This window comes from Hippocampus zosterae, chromosome 6 (genome assembly GCF_025434085.1).
Source record: "Hippocampus zosterae strain Florida chromosome 6, ASM2543408v3, whole genome shotgun sequence".
In the NCBI taxonomy this organism is placed as follows: Eukaryota; Metazoa; Chordata; class Actinopteri; order Syngnathiformes; family Syngnathidae; genus Hippocampus; species Hippocampus zosterae.
The window spans coordinates 13624124-13647463 of record NC_067456.1 but is presented as its reverse complement, the minus strand read 5'-3'; the positions used below and the strand labels follow the sequence as shown (position 1 = coordinate 13647463).

The 23340-nt window shown below is 40.6% G+C and overlaps 1 protein-coding gene across 7 annotated transcripts in view; it reads left to right on the top strand.

The window, feature by feature from the left end:
- Positions 1-1019: 1019 nt before the first annotated feature.
- smtnb (smoothelin b) overlaps positions 1020-23340 on the top strand; it is a 48211-nt gene continuing 25890 nt past the window's right edge. For 5 of the 7 annotated variants that reach the window (XM_052067610.1, XM_052067607.1, XM_052067606.1 and 2 more), the window contains exons 1-5: positions 1020-1391; positions 17312-17469; positions 18687-18765; positions 19336-19414; positions 20205-20284. In XM_052067610.1, coding sequence (XP_051923570.1) covers positions 1332-1391; positions 17312-17469; positions 18687-18765; positions 19336-19414; positions 20205-20284 — 456 coding nt within the window. In that variant the 5' untranslated portion in view covers positions 1020-1331. Of the gene's footprint in view, positions 1392-13181; positions 13268-17311; positions 17470-18686; positions 18766-19335; positions 19415-20204; positions 20285-22258; positions 22466-23340 lie in introns of those variants that run through there. The other 2 variants (XM_052067612.1, XM_052067613.1) reach the window with 2 other exon arrangements.

Genomic DNA, 23340 nt, shown 5'->3' with positions numbered 1-23340 from the left:
TAAAACACGTTGCAAAAGTATTTTTTCAGGGTAAATTTGAGCAGATTAAAGGACCTTCCATTCATTTCTATGGGGAAATGATTTTAACCATTTTGATTTAGGAGCATGGTAACTGAACCAATGAAATTTGTTTGTCAAGGCACCACTGTACTTTTCATTTTCCTGCATAAATGACAAAGTTGTAACAAACAAACAAACAAAAATATTTACAATTTTACAATTACAACATAATACATAATATGGCAAAAAGTACACAAATATATAATATGGACTACAAACAAAAGTAATATAATTTATTTTTCTTTTTTTTTTTGCTTGCTTATAGAATGTTGATTCTTGAGTAAGATTGAATATTTTTCTTTTTAAGGGCTTATGATTTAAAAAGTGATAATCCAGTAAAACAATGACTTTTTAGTTTATCTGGCAAAAACATATCCCCTCTAATGGTGGTGTTATAGTAGTTTAAGCAGAGGCTACATGGGATTTAGGGCACTAATCATCTCGCATGCCCAACTCAGAATTGTCATTTATGCAATGTCCTACTATTACCTCTTATGTTTTGAAGAAATGTCACTATTTAGGCAGAGTCATACAAGAGATTACGAGTTGTTCTCCTGGTGTGACCTGGACGTTCTAAGAGTGCAGAAATGTTATACAGTAGTGGGAGGCAGAAGGCAGTAAGTAGTGGAAATAAATAAATCTTTTGTCACCTGTAAGGTATAGTCGTTCCACTACTCACTAGTGCCCATTAGTTACCCTTTGTCATTCTACTGGTGCACAGAAATACAGTGGAAGGCATGCACGAAATTCCTTAGTTGTTCTGATGCTTGGTGTCAATCAATGAGAACAAATAGTGTACTTAGTGTACTATATGGATCACATAGTACGCTCAACACGGTAACCAATTGGAGCTTTCCTTTGTTTTTTTATGATTATACTGCACACTAAGTGGCGTAATTTAAATAAGCGCCGGGAGCTGCAGCAGGCAACGGAGAGGGGCGGGGCCTACACCGTCCACTCTGATTGTGCAGTTCAAAAAGCGGCCAACGTTTCCCGGTGAGTAAACTTGTGGCGGTTTCCTACTTTAACTCAGGACGCTGACCTGCAAAATGCTCCTTGAAAACCTTCACGGTTAAAAAATATATATATTTATAGTTAAAAACTAAAACTGCCCTCGCGTTAAAAAAAACGCGAGGAACAAAAGAGATAAAATACACTTGATCTAAGTCTGCGAGGGAAGTTGAGCAGGTGGAACGTCGACGTCGGGAGTCATTGAGTCTCACTGAAGCCCGAGAGTGTCGCTTGTCACCAGAGTGTGATAACAAGACAACATGTCCAAAATGACCCAGGAAAGTTACGCTGCACTGGACGAGTCCTCCCTCCGTGCTTTGGTGAGTACAGTACACACGAGAGTACAGTATTCCCTCGCTGCCAATTAACGTGGATGCCCATGTTTATCGCAGCTTCAGCTTTCGAACCTCACCACCAGCCACCTCAGTTAGAGACGTTGTTGTGTTGTGAGCCAACCTTTTATTGCGGCAAGGCACCTGTTTTCGATCAGAAAACACACATCGAACAAAAAAAAGTCACAAAAAATGGATATACAAATTAATTGCAATATTGTGGAGGAGCATTGAATTAGTCTGTCTGTCACCATACGTCGCTAGAATGGATAGAGGAACAAAGATGCTTTATTTGTAGTAAATAAATAATCTGACCAATTAAATACAATAAGATAATTCCTTGTGGCAGAATCGATGAGCTCTTCAAACTAGACAGTGTGCCACAGTCTTTGGGAATTAGTGTCTAAGTGTCACAAATTCCACTAAACTTAACATCATGGGTTGTTTTATTGTATTTGTTTTCATGTCGTCAAATACTGTATAAACTTTACGGTGAGCAATTTATTGGAAGTGAGCCAATGGAACAATGTGAGTTTACTGTTTGCCAATAGTCAGACAAAATCATTCCAGTCACTCACCAAAGTCTACCAAGAATGAACAAAAGAGATTTTTGATTGTCATTATATGAATATTGTTACACCCTTATTTATAATATTTCTCCCCAACATTTTTTAACTGTCTTTATAGCTGTAATTTGGATACATCCTAAAGAGGAGATTACACTTTGTAAAATACACATCCATTCATTTTCATGTTTGTGTTTCCTAATTCGCGCTGTGGATGAATTGGAGCATATTTGCTGATTTTGGCCTTGACCAAGGTTACAACCTGGACTTGTAGCCAGTCAGTTGCAGGCCACATATAGACAACTAATGAACAATTTAGAGTCAGAAATTTATCTCAGATGCATGTTTTTGGGAGCTGTTGTACGTGTAGAAAACCCACACAAGAACATGCAACCTCCACACAGAGAGACTGTACCAAAGATTCAACCCCAAACCTCAGAACAGTCAGGCAGACGTGCCAACCGCAGGCACCATGCTGCATTTGTAAACTGTGTTCATGTATTTGGTCTAGAATAGTAGGAGTCACATCGATTAGTCATGTGAAATCCAGGCATGCCTAGATTCTTCAGTTTACGCGTTGTGTGCAATGGTTGAGTAATCATATTCTGATTAATCGAAGTAAGTACAGTAAGTTCTCAGCTGTTGTGTGACTCCACGCTGTTGCTGCTCAGACGCGATGTCACTAGTCCGTATGGATGAAGTGTCTTTGGGTGTTGCCATGTCCTGCTTAATTGACATTAGTCATATTTTCAAGCAGAAGAGGGTGCAACATGAGACTGTTTTGTCTTTTTTCCGAATGACACCTGGAGGACGCGACGGATATTTACGACACAGCTTGACTCATTTGCCTCCAATACACTTTGTCGTTGAGTAACATTTGCAAATTAAGCGTCTTAGAACCAATCCGCTTCCTCAAACTTTTTTCTTTTTTAAACACTGTACTGATAACACCCACCAACCACATTTTGGCATACCTCCACAATAGAATTCGATCCATGACACAATATTAAGTTTAAGTTCTATCTTTACAAAGATTAGAATGCTCACCTTTGACTGACACTGGGTAGAGGTATGCAGTACACCCAACAATGCAGTTGAATGCCCAAGGTTGAAACACAATATGTTCCAGGATGATTGCTGACCTGTGATCTGTATAGATTTTGTCTTGGGACCTAATGGACATGTCACAATGATCTGCTCCAGGGTCAAACTGTCACCCTCATAAATTCTTTATTAACTATAGAGGCATGCTTTTGTAAAATATAACATTTGTGACTGTCATACGTACACCTGCGAAAATAATTTAACTGCTCTTTTATATTCTTTTTAAAAAATTATCTTCTTTATTTATTTTTTGTATGTTACCGCTCCTCCTACTGGGGGGGAGGCCCGAAAATCACTTCCATCTGCACTTTCTACATGTTTGTGCATCAGTTTCAAATTTACCGTCGTCGTTAGTCCTCCAGCGAAAGCGAGAGTCCCTCAGTGACCGACCTGCCCTCAGTCCTGATGGACAGGTGTAAATACACACCTTTGATAGAAACGGTAAACACAAAAATAATGTCCAATTTTATGCTGAGTAAAAAAAAAAAAGCATTTTTGTATTGAAAATTTTATTTTCGGATATTGTTTAGATGCAGTACATAATTGGTTCTTTCTTATAGGGAAGTTTTATGCTAAGATAAAGCACGAGTAAACTGAAAGGTTGTTTATCTATTTCAGTTAAAGCTGTGAGATGTGTCAAAATGAATCGATTAGATGAGAATCCCAATTGTATGTGACTTTAGGACTTTTGAATTTTGTGGGTACGCTTTCTGTTTGAGATTGCCGTTGGTTTTTAGTAGAGTGCAAAACTCGACTTTATTTCTAAAATTGCTCTGCTTCATGCGTGCTACTGACATGCTGCCCTCTCATGTTGAAAAAATTAGGAAACAAAATTGGATTAAAAAAAACACACTGCTACAACCACATGAGCGTGTTCTGAACTGAGCATTATCTTTTTACAGGCGGACAGTCAAGGGACAGCTACATGTGTGTGTGTGTTCACCTCTAAAAAGACTTTGCTCTCACAAGTCTGCTTTCCCAAGAATGACTTAAAAAACAAAACACCTCCCGTTTTGATTTGTCTGTTTAGGCCTAAGTAAGACGAGAAAAAGTCTTGTTTATTCTGGAACAAAGAAAAAAAAAGTTCTCTTGACCTTTCTGACGATCGTGTTACTTTTCCCAACTGTAATCATCTTGCCGAGTTGCTCATAAATCAGTGGATGGACAATCTTTACCATATTTTTCCCCCTTTTTAGTGTAATAGCTGTATTTAAAGTCCTGGGTGCTTTGATCAGTTTATTTATGAGTTTATTTAAAAAGGCAAATCGCAGAGCTGAGGGAGTAATGAGGATTAAGTTTGATTTTCTCACTAGAGAATTTAGCATGGAGGGTCGGGTTTATAGTCCTTGATGATGCAGTGGTTTAATTGCGTGACTTCTCTGCAGGAATTATGGGTTCAGTTCCCACTCAGTGACTCTATGAATGCGACTGGAAATGGCCATCTGTTTGTGTGTGTGCTCTGCGAATGACTGGCAGCCAGCCCATGGTGTCGTCTGGTTTTCACCTGAAGTCAGCGGGGATAAGCGGTGCAGCAAATGAATGAGGACTGAATGCTGGATTTAGTCCAGCGAGAGCTCTGCATTCATAAGAGGAATCAAGTTTTTCAGAATCTTCCCTGATACCATTGTTGAAGTCTGTAAGAGTGACACTTAAGTCCAGAGTGAGAACAAAACAATGAAATCAGGTAGATGTTGGAATCCTTGACGTTTGTCAACGTGTACTGCTGAGCTAAGCACGGACAGATTTTCTGAGAGAGCGAAGTCTTCCGTCGTGTTCCGATCTGTCAAATGTGCCCGGCAAGATCCCACATTCTCATTGAACATGTTTGTGGCGACAGAGGAGTCCGTATTTTCCACTTGCGGGTCTCGGTGGGACTGTTGGTCAGTTTCAACACAGCTCATGCTACAGTCACCGGACATTGCCATACTAGAAACGTACAAACAGTGTGATCAAAGCGGTCTCTGTTAATGAGGACCTGCAAAAAATTAGCAAGACACCAAGTGAAGCATTTTTCAATTTCACTCTCATCCTGGTTTGCATGCGTTTTGGGACTCTCAATTAAGTTCTCTGTGGAGGAGCTATTAATGAGAACACACTTCCGTCCTGTGTTGTACTTGATGAACTAAGCGGTCACAAGGTCATGTGGCGGCCTCTCTAAAGCCGCTAATCCCATCGCCACTCATCTATTCAGAGAGCTGGCTGCCTTTTATTTGCGCATCTAATCCCCTCCATGGCAACCAACATTTTTCTTCTCGTTCGGCCACAATTATTTGAATATCCACCAAAAAAATGACCTGTTGGTATCCCAGTCTGTGCGGCAATTGCACAGCATTTGTGTGGTCATCCATCTGGATGGCAGAATTACAGCCGGAGCTCAAACTAAATCATCTGCTTAAAGGACTGTGTACTCGCCCACTTGAGCTCTTTTAAGTGGGTTTTTTTCCCCTCCACTCTAGAATTAAAAATTGATGCCCATGCTAGTAGCTTCAAATGTAAAATAAATGACTGCACTAATAGAGACACAGTGGCGGGCTATCAAGCGCATTCCGAAGCAACAGGTGGTACTTTAATATTAAAATAATCGCCTCAATATTTGGGATTTGACATCAAGCGTATCCTTATAAAGCTACATTAAGCTTGAGCGGTCACCCAAGAGAGGAAGACGGTAAGACGCATAAAAAGCAAAATACTGTGGCGATTTTGTTGATATATGCTGACTGTTCTGACAAATCAATGCCGCAGCTGAAAATTGATTGCTCCGGAAACCACGTTTCAGGAATAAGGACTCATAAAAATTGTTACTTTTTTTTTTTTAATATAATAAAATGGCAGCATGGGAATAATATCCATCCAGACACAGGAAAAGTTGACAGGCAAGAAACATCTAATGTAATCTATGTTAACAGAGTTATAACAGATCAAACTTTGAGAACTGCCAGAATGACTGTTGTGGGAGTTCTACTATTAACAAATGGCACCCTTGTGGTGTTGACGGCTGTATTATTACATCAGTCGGAAAAATATGCAGGGTACAGACTTTGCTGCTTTCTATAACCATAAATATATCCCTGCAAATGTCAACAACCCACTTGCCTCCGCTGTTCATCAAAGCGGAGTTACCCCATGAACAACCTGTGCATCAGGGCAGTCACACAGCAGTGAGAGCTCGAAGTACTGTCCTCTCGCCTCTTCTTTGATGTCTTGACAAATACACGCAACCACACACACATCAAAACAACCCGATAAAATATCCCAGAACAGTGACTATTCATGGAAATGTTTTAAATTAAAACCGCTTCAAATCAAAGGTGCCCGTCTTTACCCTAAAGGGAAAAGAAATATGTCAAACTACTCCGTACATATATTCCATATTATTTATTTATTTATTTGTTATTATTTTTTCAAATTCCACTGGCACAGGCGGTTCGGTAGTTTAGTGGTTAGCGTGTCGACCTCATAGTGCAGAGGTCGTGGGTCTTCAGTCAGAGGCAGACTGATTGAAGACTCAAAATTGTCCCCAAGGGTGAGTGTGAACGTAGATGGATGTTCGTCTCTGTGTGCCCTGCGATTGGCTGGCAACCGGTTCAGGGTGTCCACCGCCTACTGCCCGAAGACTGCTGGGATATGCTCCAGCATGCCCCGCGACCATTGTGAGGATAAAGCGGTTCAGAAAATGGAGATGACACATGATATGTATATATACTTTCGTGCTGGGAAGTTTTGGATAGGGGGGCTTGTAACAGTTCTCCAAAGAGTCAGTGACCTAAAATTTGGAACCTGTATTTGTATGTTGACAAAATACATAAAGAAAAAAAAATAAAATGGTCTGTGTGATTCTGTACCTTGGAGAATGGAGACAATCAATATGTACGCACTTTTTTACAAGTATGCATTAAGTCAAACCTGTAAGACGAGCAGGTGTTTACAGTGTGTGGAATCAGTCAGTGGCTCTGTTCGCCCTATCATTACCTCGTCAAACTTGCCTTGCGACACCAAAGGAATGAGGAATGATTTTCCTCTTCCTGCTTGTTATTAATGCAGTCAATTTGGAAGAAAATGGCCGCCATAGGGGGTCTTTCTGTTCATGGCGCCTGCCCAGTTGATCTCCCACGCTGGATTGTCTGGCACATTGATTTGTAATTATTCCTACCAGCCGTGTGAGCGTCCCTTCTCCCTGGTGATCTGGAAGCATCCGTGTGTTTAAGATGTAGCAGCTTTGCGCTGTGATCAGGCCTCCATGGACCCCTCCAGAATTTATTTTATGACCCTCTGGACTTTTGTGCTTTTCAGCAGTTGCAGTGAGAGTGGAAGAATAAGTTTGCTTGTCGGCTCTCTGTAGTCTCCACCCCCCTCACCCCAAGAGACGTGTTGAAAAATCTCAGCTTCATCAGCAGGGAGCAATAAATCAACCAAATTGTGCAGTTTTATGTTACATGCCACGTCAACATGGAAACAACAATAACAAACTTTATCTTTGCTTCGATAAATGGGTTTATTTATACTCACTGATATTTTTAACCTTCTGTGTTGTGTTTCCGTACCAAAATCGTCTGACAGATTTTTAGAAATATTCCAAGGCAACAGATGTCAAACATGTTACATTAAACCATCAGAGCAGTTTAGTGAATATGACGCCTGAAGAAAGTAATTTAAAAAAAAAAAAAAAAAAAAATACAGAAGGAGCACTTCCTGCTCAACGAAAAGGAGAATCACAAGTTTGGTCCGATGGTGGAGGCTGGTTACTCCTGAATATTGTATCACACAGATGTCAGACTCCAGGCCCAGGACCCAGATCCGGCCTGCCACCTCATTTTATGTGGCCCGCGAAAGCAAATCATTTGCGTCAACTTGCATGATCCTTGCTAATATATAAAATCATCTGTAATGGGAACAAGTTATCTTCACTTCTTCAGTGACAGTCCAAAACAAAAATGGTTGACATTTCTTATCCAAATACACAGCACTGAGATAAGAAGTCAGTTTTTTGCAGGGGGATTAAACAGGAAACCTCTTTTTGTGAATACAACTATAAATGGTCACATTTAGATGCCGTCCTGTAAGCCTCAAGGTCTATATTTAGGTTTGGACTTTGAGTTTATTGCACTCAAACAATGCAACCCCCCACCACCACCCCCCAACTCCACTTTTAGCAAATGTGTCCTCTCAGTCTGAGGTTGAATTTAAGTTCATTTAATTTTCCACCATTCAAGCGGACCTTTGTTTAGTCATTCTCAAAAGCTGCGCTTTAATATGAGGTGCAGTGTTTTTATTATAACACTATCATTGTTCCATAATGGAATAATGTGGCAATTACACACATAGTTAACCAAATAAATATTCCGGAGATGGGCATTGGTTGTGTTGGTAATGTGATTGCATTCTTTCAGTAATTGAATTACAGGTCTGCCCGACCGCACACATTGCTGCTTTTTGTCTATAAGGTCTTGCAATGTTGTCCTGCAATCCTTCCTTATACATTGTAATGCACATATCTTGAGTCATTGTGCTATGGTGAACTCGGGAGTTTCTGTTCAATATTTTCCGTTAGAAGTGACAAAATGTAATCAATGATCAAATTAACTACTGTATTTCAATAATTGAGTAATCATTTCGAGCCATCAAATCAAAAGCCATCAATCAAATCCTCACTTTATTACTGGCCAGACATGGGACTTTGTGTTGCGGACGCACGTGTTTCAGGCAGACAAAGAGCTTGTGTCGCGGGCGCCCTCTTACCAAACCTTTACGCCGGCCGTTCATGCGGCCGAAGCAGGGCGAACGGCTATTCTTTCCGGCCAGAGAATCAGCTCAGCGTTGGAGTGCAAGTGGCCCTTTCCCGTGCATCAACTGCAGCTGTGCGACAAGCCCGAGAGGTCAGCTTGGTGAAATTTCAAAGTTGCACCTTAAAAAATTCAGCACATATATTGAAATGTAATAAACAATAACTTATTAACAATTCACCTTACGAAAAGCCTCTTGGAAAACATTGCGTTCATATCTTGGGGACTTATCAAAGAAAGCAAATCTGGCATGGAAGAAAATGCATGTAAGCTGCTTATTTCCTCATTCTCTTAAATCAGCAATGGAGAGTCTCATCCTTGTGATATTTTTAGGGATTGGAGTGGGCATAATTGAGACGCTCTCATAAATTTTGGTGCCGATTAATCGGCATGTGTGGAAATTATTAGCAAGGTATATACAATGATTTTGAATTGTCCGGGTCCTCTCGTCATTTCGAAACAAGACTTGGGGAAGTGGGCGTGGCTATATTGCCGATTAGAAAAAGGGGCGTTTTGAGAGTACAGTACTTCTTAACTTATTTCTCCAAAAACAAATTGATAAAAGTGAAAATGCAAGGTAATTTTCCTGATTTCAAAACAAAACAAAACCTAAATTGATCTTGTGAATGAAAAATGGATCATTCTGGCTAGGTGATCCCTTTTTGACTATTGAAAATTTGTTTATGCAAAACAACTCAGCCATGTGGACCACAGGCATGTTGTTGTTCCTGCGTCCAGCTGAGTCGCATTACTTGCATACGTCAAATTCTGTACTCTGAGATATGACCATAGTTTCAGGTAAGACCATTGACGACAAGCAATCAGCATGATTGCGTCGTATTTCTATACAAAGGAACATCCTGAACAACAGGCCTGGCATGCTTCTTGTTTATTAAGGCCCATGTCAACAGGGATTGTTTTAACACAGCTCTTGTCTGTAGTCATTTTTTCCGTGAAAATTAGAGAATGCAATTCAATTTTTACTTGGTTGTCACATAGAAGTAGAATATTTCTGGGGTGTTAATTGTGGTATACATCAACATTGAGCCAGGTTGGGAGATGACTCTAAAGTAAAATAGAGAGAGAGGCACTGATGAATGTTGGTTCTACATTAAATCCCTAAGGAAATGGTCATTTCCTCACATCTTGCAGAAGTCATCAGGAGGATGTTGATGTTTGGCCCTTCAGCTCACTGTTGTGAATACTTTAATGCTGCGAGTTTCTGGAGATGCATCGTACATGGCTCATCTGCGCCGTGGCACAAGTTTCACTGCTCTTATTCAAGTTGAGTCAGCTTGCATCTGTTTGGGCTCAAAATTTATGCTCTTCCTGCTGATGGATAAACACATTCATCAGAAACTGGCATGCACCCCCCCCCCCTCACTCCAGCAGTGTCTCACTATTTCCCATATGCTGACCCCTCAGGAAAATGGCATCTTGTCTGGAAATATTTCACAGTATCCATCAGAGTCTTCTGCTTGGTGTCTAATGAGAGAAGCAAGACTCCTAACTTGGCAAACAATCCCTAAACCATTTTAAAGTACAGCATTAAAAATAAATCGATACATGCATCCACTGAAACGGCTCCAGGGTTCGTAATACAATATTATGAGTTGATCAATTTGAAAATTAACAAAATATTTTGTGTGAGTGTGCGTGCATGCATGTGTTCAGCCTCTTGTTTCACTGGACTCAATAAAAGAGGTTTTATTGATGCAAAATGTAATGAACCGTTTGGGAACACAGGAATATGTTTCTTTTTCGGCCAAACCCATTTTGGAGCACATCGTTTATCCTAATATAGTAAATTTTTCGCATGGCTTGTACCTCCAGGGACTCTATTGTACCCCAGTTTTAACCACGTTCACACAAAACCTTATTTCACATGTGATGAAATAGTCTTTGCAGTGCATTAATCTTTTGTGTTCAATAGTATGTCAGTTATGCCCTATATCCCCCACCCCTTTTGTTTCTGCTCTGTGGACTAGAAAGAGGGGCAGTGTTTTTCCCATGTCTCCGTCTTACCTATCATTTAGTTGTGCTTGGAAGTTGAGCTTCCCTGCACATGTAGATTTAGTCAAAGCGAGCACGTTGCCACATGTATATTAATCTTTCTTCTTTTCAGGTTAAAGTCATTGGCAGGTCGTGTTCAGTCTTGTTCCCACACAACGCAGGCCCAGTGGGCCCTGCGCTAGAATGTAGTTCAACCTTGAATCAAGTTCATTTCTTTGTTGGTCTTCCAGCTGTGAAGTGACCGAAACTCCCTCTTCATAGAAACAGATTGCCTTGCGAGGCTCTCTTGTATCCTGATGACTTTCCCATTTTTCACAGGGTGTGCTTACCTTCTGTCTATGCTCATTGTTTTACAAAAAAGGAAATGTACTCTGGGGTTGAATTTGACCTCACTTTGAGAGAATTTGTATGATATTTATGGCCTTTTATTTTTATTTATTCTTGAAAGACCTCTTCTAAGTGTTTCCATTTGAACAGCATCTACAGCGGTAGCTGGTAACTCACTGCATTTCCACAAGGAGTATCCTCTGTCCTTATAAGGCAAAACTCAGAATCTTGACACCAGATAGCTAAAAGCGCTCTGATCCCATCTGCTGCCTGGATGCTCTCTAACCTCAATGTGTTCTGGAAATGATTATTCCAGGGCTCAATTCCAGCCTACACAGCATACCCATGATACTCAAGCACCTGTATGCTGGCATGCCCAATGCACGCGCGTATCTGTGTGGTCTTTAATGCGTCCTTTTTCACAAATCAGCGAGTGATAGTAGTGCTGCAAACACAAAGGGAACCGCACACTGTGTGTGCATAAACTAGGAGCCAAACAGTCTAGATTCGGCCTTAGGGGTCATATTGTTCTTCCTGGGAGCTTTCTCTGACAAATTAACTGAGTGTTTAAGTCATCAGCTGCAAGTACCTTCTCGTCCTTGTGGTGAAACAAATTATACTGCAAGAGACCAAGACGTTGTGCTATCCACTTATTGCGGGTACAGGGCTCCCAGGGGGGTTACATTACATTGAAATTGTGCGGTCGCTGTACTGACAGAATATAGCCAGCTTTCTTTCATTACTTTCCATTCTTCTTCTCCTCTTATTATTTTCTAACTGCTGTTGACTCAGACAACGCTGAGCACTAAGGACAGATTATGTACCTCTCTCTTACCACTTATTTAGGGTTTTATCGTCATCATTTTAGACATTTCTAACAAATACCATTCTTTGGTGGCGTGACAGATTAACCACACAAAAATGACGAAAATAAGCAGGCAGCACAAGTTAATTAGTACGATATTTTTGTGCAGAATAAAATTGTACACTTTAGGGGCCATCTAACCTTTCATACACGGTTTACATTAACACTGTCGTTTTTATCTAGATGTTTTTGTTCTTTTTGCTGACAGCCCATCATCACAACCTCGTACACTAAAGTAGAGGTCCAGCCTACACCTTTCCACCAAATTTAGTCAAACTGCCTGTAGATTTTGCATTCTCACAAACAGACATACAAAGCTGCAGCGGTAGTAGCATAATCTCCATTTAGCAGAGGCAGGTCAAGGGATAATGAAAGGTGTAGACATGAGGGATGTGCTTTCGGCAAAGCTCAACTGGTAAACCACTTGCTGTGTATTTGTACAGTAACTGAGCCGAGTGCTCAGTTTTTCCTGCAGTTCTTTCCAGCTTTGTGGCGGCAGGTGGTCATTAAAATGTAGACTGTAGACCTACAAAATTGTACCTTTCTGGTATTTTGACCACCTGAGAAATTTAAAGCATACGTTTGACCATGTTTGACTGTTCACACAGTAAGCTAAACTGACCTCGCAGGTGTTGGAATTCCATTCATTTTGTGGCCTGTAGTGTAGATGATGAGTACAAAGGTTGGAGCACAGGAGCATTTTGTCAGATGGGCAAGATTAAAGTAAACCACCAACGTTCCTTAATTGACCATGATTGATTGAGCCGTTCAGTCTGACATTCGGACTGTTACACTGTGGCAGGCTATCATTAGAACATTAATTAGACTAGTGTCTTGTTTGAGGCCTGCCATGTCACATCTTGCCTTTCTGGTTTATTCTAAGAGTCATGCAAGAATCTGAAGCAGACGCTTACTAGTTTGTAATATCATCTGCAATTACCTACCCAGTTTCCTGTGAGTCATACACCTTCGCAGTCCTGTTTGCCAACATCCTACTATCTGGGCAGGTGACTTCCACTGTAAGGCTAGTAGGTGCGACAGTTTTTTTTTAAGAGTTGACGGATAGCTCAGACTGTTACAAGATCAGATCTACCGGTGACGTGTGTGTGTGTGTGTCTGTGTGTGTGTGTGTGTGTGTGTGTCTGTGTGTGTGAGCTCTGACTCACACGTCTGCTGGCAAACGGCGTGGTGTGAAAAGCAGTTCTGTATGTGAGTAACGGCTACTCTCTGGTTCATACAATGAATGTTTTCGATGCATACAGACAGTACAATGGTGTCTTTTGAAATATGCTTTCAGGCTCGGTCGTTGGCCTAAAGGTGTTGCTGACATGTAACCAGACTTTTCCTTTCATATTTCCTGTGACACACTGCAGTCCTTCACTGTGTGAAGGCCACTGTACGTGGACTCTGTGCCTTCACTCATTTCACCCTCTGTTTCTTTAACGGCTACTTTTTGTTTTTCTTGGCACATGCTCTGTCTGAGGTGTTTTATTTGCTGTTGTCATGGTCACTTATTACGTTACAGTTCTGGGAGAGAATTTATTTTATTCCACCCACCCCACCCCCTTGCGCTCTTACTAAGCGGAAGAACATTGCAGCTGCTGGCTTTGTGCCAAGCTAATATTGTCCAATTTAAATGCTGCAACCAATCCAGGTGCATTCAACTCGATGTCTGTCTCCTTATTGGCTCATTTAAACATCAACCAGACCTTAGCTGCTGCTGTTTGAATTTGTGTATTAAAGTACTGATATGTCCTGATATGAAAACCATAATCATGACCAGCCAATAGTTCCCAATCAAAAGTTTTTATTTCTTCAACTCACATTGTAACAGCAGCTGTATTTTCTTGTCAAGAAACATTTGCAGTGGAGCAATTTCCAACAAAAATTAGAATGAATTTGTATGTGTTTTGTGGTCCTTTTGCAAAGCTAAATTGCTTTAAAACAAATCTATGCAAACATTTGTTGAGCAGATCAAGTCAAAATCAAATATCAGGATTTTTATTGTGAAAGCAAACAAGGAACAGTAGTCATATAAATATTCTGATTACTGAATTTAAGATGCTACAATTTTTTGCCTGTACTCTATTAGACTAAAAGTGTGACAGAAACAAGCATTTCCCTGCTAAAAAAAAAAAAAATCTACCTGACCCCAATTCCTGTCTCCACTACCATCTCTTTCCTTGTGAGTCAGCAGGAATGTGAGGAATGACTCTTTCCCACCCAGCTCTGCTCTGCCCATTTTTAGACAAAGACGATCCCAGCTTCATTCTCCCTTTTATTCCCCTTGTCCTCGTACCTCTATGCTGTTAACCGTTTCCACTCTTATCCTTCTCCTCCCTCCTCTGATCTTTGCTTTTTCCGAGCACGTTCACTTCAGAACTTGAAATTTCCACAAATGACAGCGCAAGAGCGACGCTTAGCTACTGCATATCTGCATCAAACCGCAGCGAGACCTCAAAAACCACTCGCCATCCTTGGTGAGACCCCGCCTCCTCTGACTACAACACGTGGAGGAGGCATTTGGAGAGGCAACACGTCAACCCCAAGTTTGAGACGTTGTAGTGTGTGGCTTGGCCTAACCACTACATCCAATAAGCAAGCTGCAGGAAACCTTAAAAAGTGCAGCTGAGTGTGAGGAGGATCAACCTTTCTTGCATCACTCACCTCTGCACGTGTTGACAGGCTCATGCTGTCTGCCAAAAGAGAGCTCCATCTCTTATGTGACAGCACACGGCACACCTCCACCCTCCGTTGCTCACAGCCTAAAATACCAAGGTGAACTCAATGTCTACACCGTAATTATTAAAAAATTCATAGCTATCTTAAATTAGCTTGAAGTAATGCGAGAAAAATGTGAGGCCTGAATAGCGAACACTCTGGAAGCCAAACAGCAGCTGTTTGTGCTCCTCTTTGCCCAGGTGGACCTGTCTCTTCACATTAGAAAGGTCTCTGAAGTGTGCACTTGTCGGCACCAGTCCGCTCTTATTGGCCACTACATTATGCACACCTGCACTGTTCACAAACACAATATACTACTTCGATAGTAATTTGATCTTTTTTAAATCTTTTTTTTTTTAAACAAAACCTAATTTTAAACCCCTATTCTAGATTGAAACTATACTTTGAAACACGAACCCCTAGTTTAAAACTCTAATTTGAAACCCTATCCCTCTTTTAAACCCTAACGCCGGCTTAAAACCCTCATCTTAAACCTCAATGCAAGTCTTGAACTTTTTTAAACCCTATCCATAGTTTCAAACCCTACTTTGAAGCCTTAACCGTAGTTTAAATGCAATGCATTTACATATTTTCTTCCAGTTATATAATTGTGCTCATGTTCAAAATACGGTTTTGTGTATGCTGATTTAATGAAACGTATTGTTATATTAGTCATGTGTAACTGCTGAGTATGAGTTGGATTATTTTGGTTATCTTGGTGACAAAAGAGGCACAACATATTAGGAACTCTTCTCAGAATAATTCACTGCAGTTCTACACCACCATCATCTACACCGTCATCATAATTGCTTTTGGATTGTCATCACTCTGCATTATGCACGTGTATTTAATGTTGTGGTCACTTCGATTTTGACTACATTTTGTCCGATGGCTGGGGAAATACGTCTTGTGTCGTATTGTTCTGTTTTCGGCTGAGCGATATCTTGTTATTGGATTGGATACAACTTTATTGTCAAATACAGCACAGATGAAATGTCTTCCCGCTCAAGACAACATAAAACAAGATCGTATCAAAATTGAAATATGAACATTAAAAATATTAACATTGAAATGAGGATATCAGTCATGTGACCTTGCCAACCTTATGTCGCATGTAAAGCGCAGTCCAACTAATCACATACCTCCTTTGACGTTTGCCGTTGATCGACAGCTAAAGCCGGCAAATGACAATCATCTTGCGGAGGGAGGGAGCGAGAGGGAGAGTCCCTCTCGGGTTTCTCTCGGGTCCCTCAAGTTCGCCTTGTCTACAGAGTGCAGGTTGTTTTGTTTTGTTTTTTAATTCATATCAACACTTTGCTTATGATTATCGCCCACGTGCTATATAAGCGGGTCTTCCTTGACTGCAGGAATCTTTTTGTGGATAAAAAAAAAACCATACATACAGTGAAACTCCTCTACAACGAAATCATGTTTGCAGCAATAATTTTTTCACAACAGGGGGCTTTTCACTGTAGCAAATTTTATCTCAGATGTAAACACACGTTTCCGAACGAAGCAGTAGAGGTCGCTGTGGCATGCTGAGGTTGGATTAGACTTTTACGGAAGGCCTGTTTTCCTTGTAGTGAATCTCGTTGCGAGGCAAGAACAGAGACAAATATTTCGTATAACGGAACGGGGGGACCTTTCGTCGTAGGGGGAGCAGAAAAGTGGGAATGGCTTTCATGCATGAAAACCTGTTCACACTAGGGAGTATGTTCGCCCCTGTAGGTTTCATTGTAGAGGAGTTTCACTGTAATGCAACACTACATTGCTTGTTCACATCCATTGTCATGTGCAAGGGTGAGTGGTTGACTTTTTCTCCCTCCTATCCCAATCCATCCGTTTTCTGAAAGTCTTATCCCTACTAGGGTCGTGCATGGACAAATTGGTACAGAACACACACATTGATGCGGTTAACGCATGCAAACTCAACAAACACTTCTGTTATAGCATAACATAATTATAATTAAAGCATAGTTACAGTGCAATGTGAATTACGTTTTTTTTATGTAAAAATCTGTCAGTAAGTTCTGAAGGGGGAAAAAACACACTTGTCACATCTTTTTGATATTTTGTTTTTTCTTGAAAAGGTTTGTTTTCACTGAACTCATAGTAATATATTTATCATATCATGTGTGACATCTGGCAAAAATATGGAAATATTAAATTTAGGCCATATATATTATTCATCAACTATGTTGGCACAATGCAGCAAAAGTCATTTCACATTTAGCTCCTCTGTGGTTCCTGTAAAGTTCTGATTTTGGACTATTGGCTGCAACGTCTTTCCCTAGCATTAATCCCTGCAGCATAAACAGCATTGCAGTTTATCCTTGCTTACAGTCTGCTGTTGAATGACGTCGTTGAACAATTCTTTGTCACACTCCTGCCACTGTCAGGCTATGGCATGCACAACTGTGTTTGCATGTGTAGTATGATGGAGTTCCATTTTGACAGTGTGACACCTTGTTATTACATCTGCACCTGAATCGTTCAACTCCCTCTGTTTGTCTTTTTGCGGTGAACATGCAGCTGGATGGAACCGTGGATCTGGACGAGAGACGCATCATCCGTTCAGCGATCCGCGAGTTGAGGAGGAGAGAGATCGAAGACATGGAGGCCGCACTGGCCAGCAAGAGGTTTCGCCACACACGGCTCAATCAGCAGGAGGACAAAGAAAACCACCACAGGTGAGCCCACATACATAAACATGCTGAACCGGAATGTCCTAATTACAAAGTAGTCCAGGCAAAATGGATATGAAATGGTGAAATGGAAACCAGCATTTCTCAACACACCAGTAGGAAAGGTCTGGAAATGTGAAGTGGGTAAATCGTAAATGGCAGCTACAGTAGACTTTCCATTTTGGTTGCCCTTTTCACAAGACGATGGACCCATTTGGTCCATCGTCTTCATATCGAGTTACCAGTCAGCATTTTAACTGTGAGTCAGAAAGAAAGCTGTTCGAAGTGTTCTTCATGCATTTGTCTTAAACTGAGCCATGTGGAAGGAAATCCCTTGCTTAAATTCTTGTTAGTTGATGGTTTTCCAACAAAAATCTAAGTAGATAGAATTAAGGTTTTAAAAGTCAGCCAAAAGATTGCTCATGTTTTTAAAGAAGATCAGAGGATAGCTGCATCTAATCACTTGACTTATCTTTTAACAAAAAAAACCCCCAAAAAATATTTATGTTCCATGAAAGAAGAGAAAAGAAAACTAATGTTCATTAAAGACATCACTTGGCTGTACTCTCCCTCAATTGACAAATCCTAGGAATCTCTTGAGTCAGGCCAATTTCAGTCGCTAAGAATTAGAACCACAAAATCCATGTTTGGCAAATTCGACCTTAAAGAGATGAGAAAAACTGTTTCCTTCAACTAATTGGACTGCAAGTTTAAAAACTCGTTGGGTGAAAAAAACAGAAAAGTGATTTCATGTTAGAGGATGAAGCACCAGTCATATGCACTCTTCTTACTAATATTTTGCAAAAGTTCCAAACACTAAATATTATTACATCATCCTTTATCGTATACGATGTGAACAATTATCCAGCCATCCATTTTCATACAGTAGTGCTTGTTCTGACTGTGTGAGCGGTTGCTAGTGAATGATTTTGCTAGCAATTAAAGGAAACTCAAATAGTGTAAGCGTAATAGTAAGCAAACCGGAGAAGTGATTCCAAAAATAAAAAGGATGAGATGTGTCTTTTTCAAACCATCTGTTTCTCCGGTGCCAAATTTCTTCTGCTGCAGTATCATTATTTCCAGTTATGGAATATTTTTTGCAAAGCTCAGAAAATTCTGTGTCCTGCTGCCTCTTCATATAAATCGGTGAAGCCACAATTTGTATTGTGAAGTTACGGGCCAGTGATGATGACCATGTTCTAACCACTCTCTTGCCCTCTCAGGTCCGATTCCAGCACGGCTTTGGATGTCCTGTCACACAAACTAAAAGCAATCAGAGATGTCGACGAACTCACCAAGATGGTCAGTATCAGCGAAGGGATGTAGTTTTAATTATGGTGTTTGATTTTTCGGCACCTGAGTGTAAGAAGAGCATCTTACAACATTGATGGGCGCAAGATGCTCTCTCTATATTTATTTTGTAAAATACATTCAGCTTAAAACAATATTTTTTTTTTCATTTGTTCCTAATTTATTAGCAGTGACATGCAGTGTGGTTCATGATTGGTGAGACACTGACTTTTCTGGAGTCAGAATCCAAAAATATGTATCCAAAATGGAAGATTAGCCGACTCTATATTTCAATTTTGATTAAAACATCCATGACAATCAAGCTCATAATTGCAAGAAAAAACAAAACAACCGTGTTTTTCCAGATATTTAAAAAAATATATATCACGGGTCACATTGACAACACACCGCCGGTTGTGTTGTCAATGATGTTGATTAGATACATTGTAAGCATCACAACGGTGAGGTAACTGAGAGTATGCCGAGTAAAACTAAGCTTTCGGCCCAGTGTACAAAATATGAAGTCATATAATGGTTAGTGAATAATTCTGAGCACAACCTAATTTTTGGGTGTGCTTGTAGCTCCGTGCTGCCGGCGAGTACGAGGAGAGGAAGATGATTCGAGCAGCCATTCGACAAATCAGAGATGAACAGCAGCAAGGTGAGTTTGATGACTATGCGCGGTGCCTGATCCTTAATTATGACATATGTACGAGGGCTATGTTGTTGGAAAAACCTGCGATATGGGTGTTATGCCATTATTTAACACGAACATGAAGAAATGACATTTTTATTATTTAATGAAAAAGGTTTTTTCCTGCAGAAATAATTTATTCTTTTTTCATTAAGTTAGTGTGAGTAATGTCTCTAGACACTGCTCTCCTATTGGATGGCAATGTGCATTTAATTAAGGTTGTATCTAATTGGTCAAAGTCAAATGAAAGTATACAATTCAATGTGAATTAATCACATGCCTATGCAATACGCATGTTCCATGTGCTGTTATCCCGATGGCAATGTTTTTTTAATTGTGCAGCCTTAATATTTACCACACTATAACTGGTTATCAAATCTTGTTTTATGTAATATAATAAAAAATTGATTTTTACAGCTCTGTAACTATGGCGGGACAGCACATGCGATACCCTATCAGATAGCAGATTCCTGCCATTCTTTTATGCTGTCTACTGTGCGCAATGCTTATGCCATTTTGTATTGCTGTGATAATTGGACTACGTGCTGTAAACACACACACACACACACACACACAAATGCACATTCTGTCCTCATCCTACCTTGTCTCTGTCTCGCTTTCTATGAGGATAGTGTAAACAATTCAGTCATCTCAGTGCTCATCTCAAGGTTGTTTGTAGCCTACCTCATGTCATAAGTGATGCAGATGATGGTGTAAGTTGACAAGGGTTGTGCCACTGTTGAAACTTGTCTTTTAGGACCAGTGGAAAGAGTTAAAGCCCCAGGTCGTAGCCTGGAGACAGAAAGTCTGGAGTCCCAGAGCATGAAGGGCACTATGGTGAGTACAGTTAAAGAGAAAATCTGAATTTTTTTTTTCTTCATTTAAACGTTCAAGTCTTAAACCGAATTAAATAACATGAATTAGGTGTCTCATGACAGACTGTGTTTGCGAATCTGAACTGAGCACTGGCTTATTTGTGGGTGTGGAGATTGTTTGCAGGGCTCTAGTGGCCACTGCTGTTTCTCTGCTGCCACAATTAAGTATCCGGCACAACAAAGAGTGTGTGACTTGAGTCACAGGCACCCTGTCATATAGCGATGCTAAATGCAGTCCTCAACAGATGGTTAAACTCGGGCTTGTACTTTTTTCTTTTTTGTTTAGTTTTTAATCACAGACTTTTTGCGCACCTCCATGGACACGTGCTTCTTTTGGCGTATTTTCCTGTGGATGCTTTTTTTTTCTTTTTTTTTTTCTCTCAAAGTTGAAGATGCTAATTCTCGCTGCTGATCAGCCCTCTTGTGGACAGCAATAGGTATGTTTACAATAAATAAAACCAATGATTCCGTGATTGATATGATTGTTCCAGTGGATAATGTGACAGCCTCCCTGGTGCCAGATCTTATCTTATCCACTGCATTTGATCAACTTCTTTTGCTCTGTTTCCGCTGGAAGTCTGAATACGTTATTAGAGTAGGTGGCCACTGTTGTGCTGTAGTCAGAATAGGAAACTATGACAGCAAGCTGACGTCATAGGATGCCGCAGCATTCAAGGATTTTTCACTTCTTGTAAGACAGCTGAGCGCTGTACACTGGAGAGGTCATGAGTCACAGGAGTTGTGGACGTGTGATTCTGAGGAGAGATGCGGGACAGGGAAAAGCAGACTGATAAACACACAGGCAGCCCACCAGCTGTGCTCCAGTGGCCTGAAATCGCCCCTGGAACATGTACGTGTCCAAAACCAACACAAGCAAAAGCAGCAGGGCTCCTTCCAGTCACATCACAGTAGCGGATCTCTTTGAGCTGCATGCAATTGTACCGTGACAGAGGAACGTCTCAGATAGGCCCCCCTCAGCAGCCACACACACACACACACACACACACACACACACACACACACACACACACACACACACACACACACACACACACACACGCCCTCTCCAAAATGCATGCCACAAGTATCAAACTATCACCGACTTGTGAAACTTCACATGGAAAATATGTGGGCTCACTTAGTGGATTATTGCGTGAGCATAGTGTTGCCAAAACCGATTTGACATTGACAGTTTTAAATGGCACGTCTGAGTTACAGTAAAAGATTATTTTCGCTCTTGCAGAAACCACTGCATGATAGCATATTAAAATTTAATTATACGTTTGTAGCGCTAAGAAGTTGGAGCAAAAGGCACATAAGTCAGCACAGCACTCTAGAGCGTGTTTAAAAAATATATATATTTTGTCCTATGTTTGATTCAGATCAAGTCAACCAAAAGATGTACAGTACTACCCCACATATTCATGGTTTATTGTTCATAAATTCTCCTATTTGCGTTATCTGTGGAACATTTCCTTAGCTATTCCCTCAAAAATTCACTTATTAGCAGTTTTCACAGAAGGCGAATATTTCCTTTCAAAATGCTTGAAGTTCTGCATTTTGTTGATGTTCAAATTGATTGGTAGTGTATTTTGACAACCTTTCTGTATTTGATATATAGTCCATGTAACCTGGTCTATTTAGAATTTTACATTTTCTGATGTTACGTGAATGTGGCATTTTGGTGGAAAAGCAAGGTCAAAATGAAGGCCGAATGTCAGAAGTCAATGTGTCAACCGGGCGAGCCATTAACTTGTGCTTTTGTGTGTGTGTTGGGGCAGTGGAAGTTGTGTGTGTGCGTTGGGTTCAGATCCCCGTGGAGACAGAAGGGGAGGTAGAGGAAATCGAGGGAGTGGCTTGTTTGTGGGGTGTGTATGTTTGTGCACATGCCGTCTGTGTGTAATGAGTTAGCGGACGTCCTGACTCCAGAGGGTTAAATGCGAGAGAGCAAGAGCAAGAGAGGGGGCGGTCGCTCTTGTTAAGAGGTAAATGTCAGTCTTCTTTTCCTCCAGATGTGTGTCCTACACCAATTGCTACACTTGTCCCTTTGGCACAGAACAAGCCATCTAGACAACTTTTCAATGACATTTTTTATTATATGACTGAAGAATGGAACAGTCCTGCCCCGCTGGTTACGTTTCAGGTTTGTGAACAAGTTTCTTCAGCTTAACTGGCAGCTTTCCTCTCATGATGTAAATGATCACCTTGATGCATGCACTCCATTTTCATTCAGGGAGACACTTTTGGTGATTCTAAACTTGGAATCATTTTGTGACACTGGTTCTCCTTGTGGCTTTGTATGCCATAGAAGACAGGTGACCTTAACTGGAGGTCCGTACATAAGGGAAAAAAGTGAAGTTTATAGATTTGAGTGAAAGTGCAAGCTGTGTGTCTTTTAGCTTGACATTACACAGGGAATAGCAAAGACTTTAAGATGTGTTGATATCCTCTATGCCATTTTTTTACATGACAGGATCTCTCTTAGAGAATGGTAGATTTTGTTTCACATAACATTTTGCATTTCTTTTGTGCGTGTGTGACATGTTCAGCTTTAAGGTGTCCACTTTAATGGTGATACAAATTCACTTTAGCTCATATTTGGGCCAAGGTGTAAATAATTGTAGTCGGAGTACGAGATTAGTATATTGTATGTTGCGTTCAAGTTGTGATGGTGTATGTGTATTTTCCCTTGAGGATGGTTGTAGTTCGTTCTTAAAGTTGTAAAAATGCCTTTCTGAACCTAAGAAGGCTCATTGTAAAACATGTTTTGAAAAACTTGACCAAAAAGAAAAACAACAACAACAAAAAAACCAACACCGCAAAAATGATTCCTTGTGAAGCTCTAGAAATGGATGCCCATGTGATGAGGAGCAGAAAGTACTGCGAATGAATTTCCTTTGTGGGTTCCATCATCCCAGACTGCAATGCAGACATGATTGCTACTGTAGCTTTGACTTTGGAGATGGGCCGACCGTGTTGAGGCAGTAATGGAAAAGCCGGCAGGTTTCATCTCCCTTC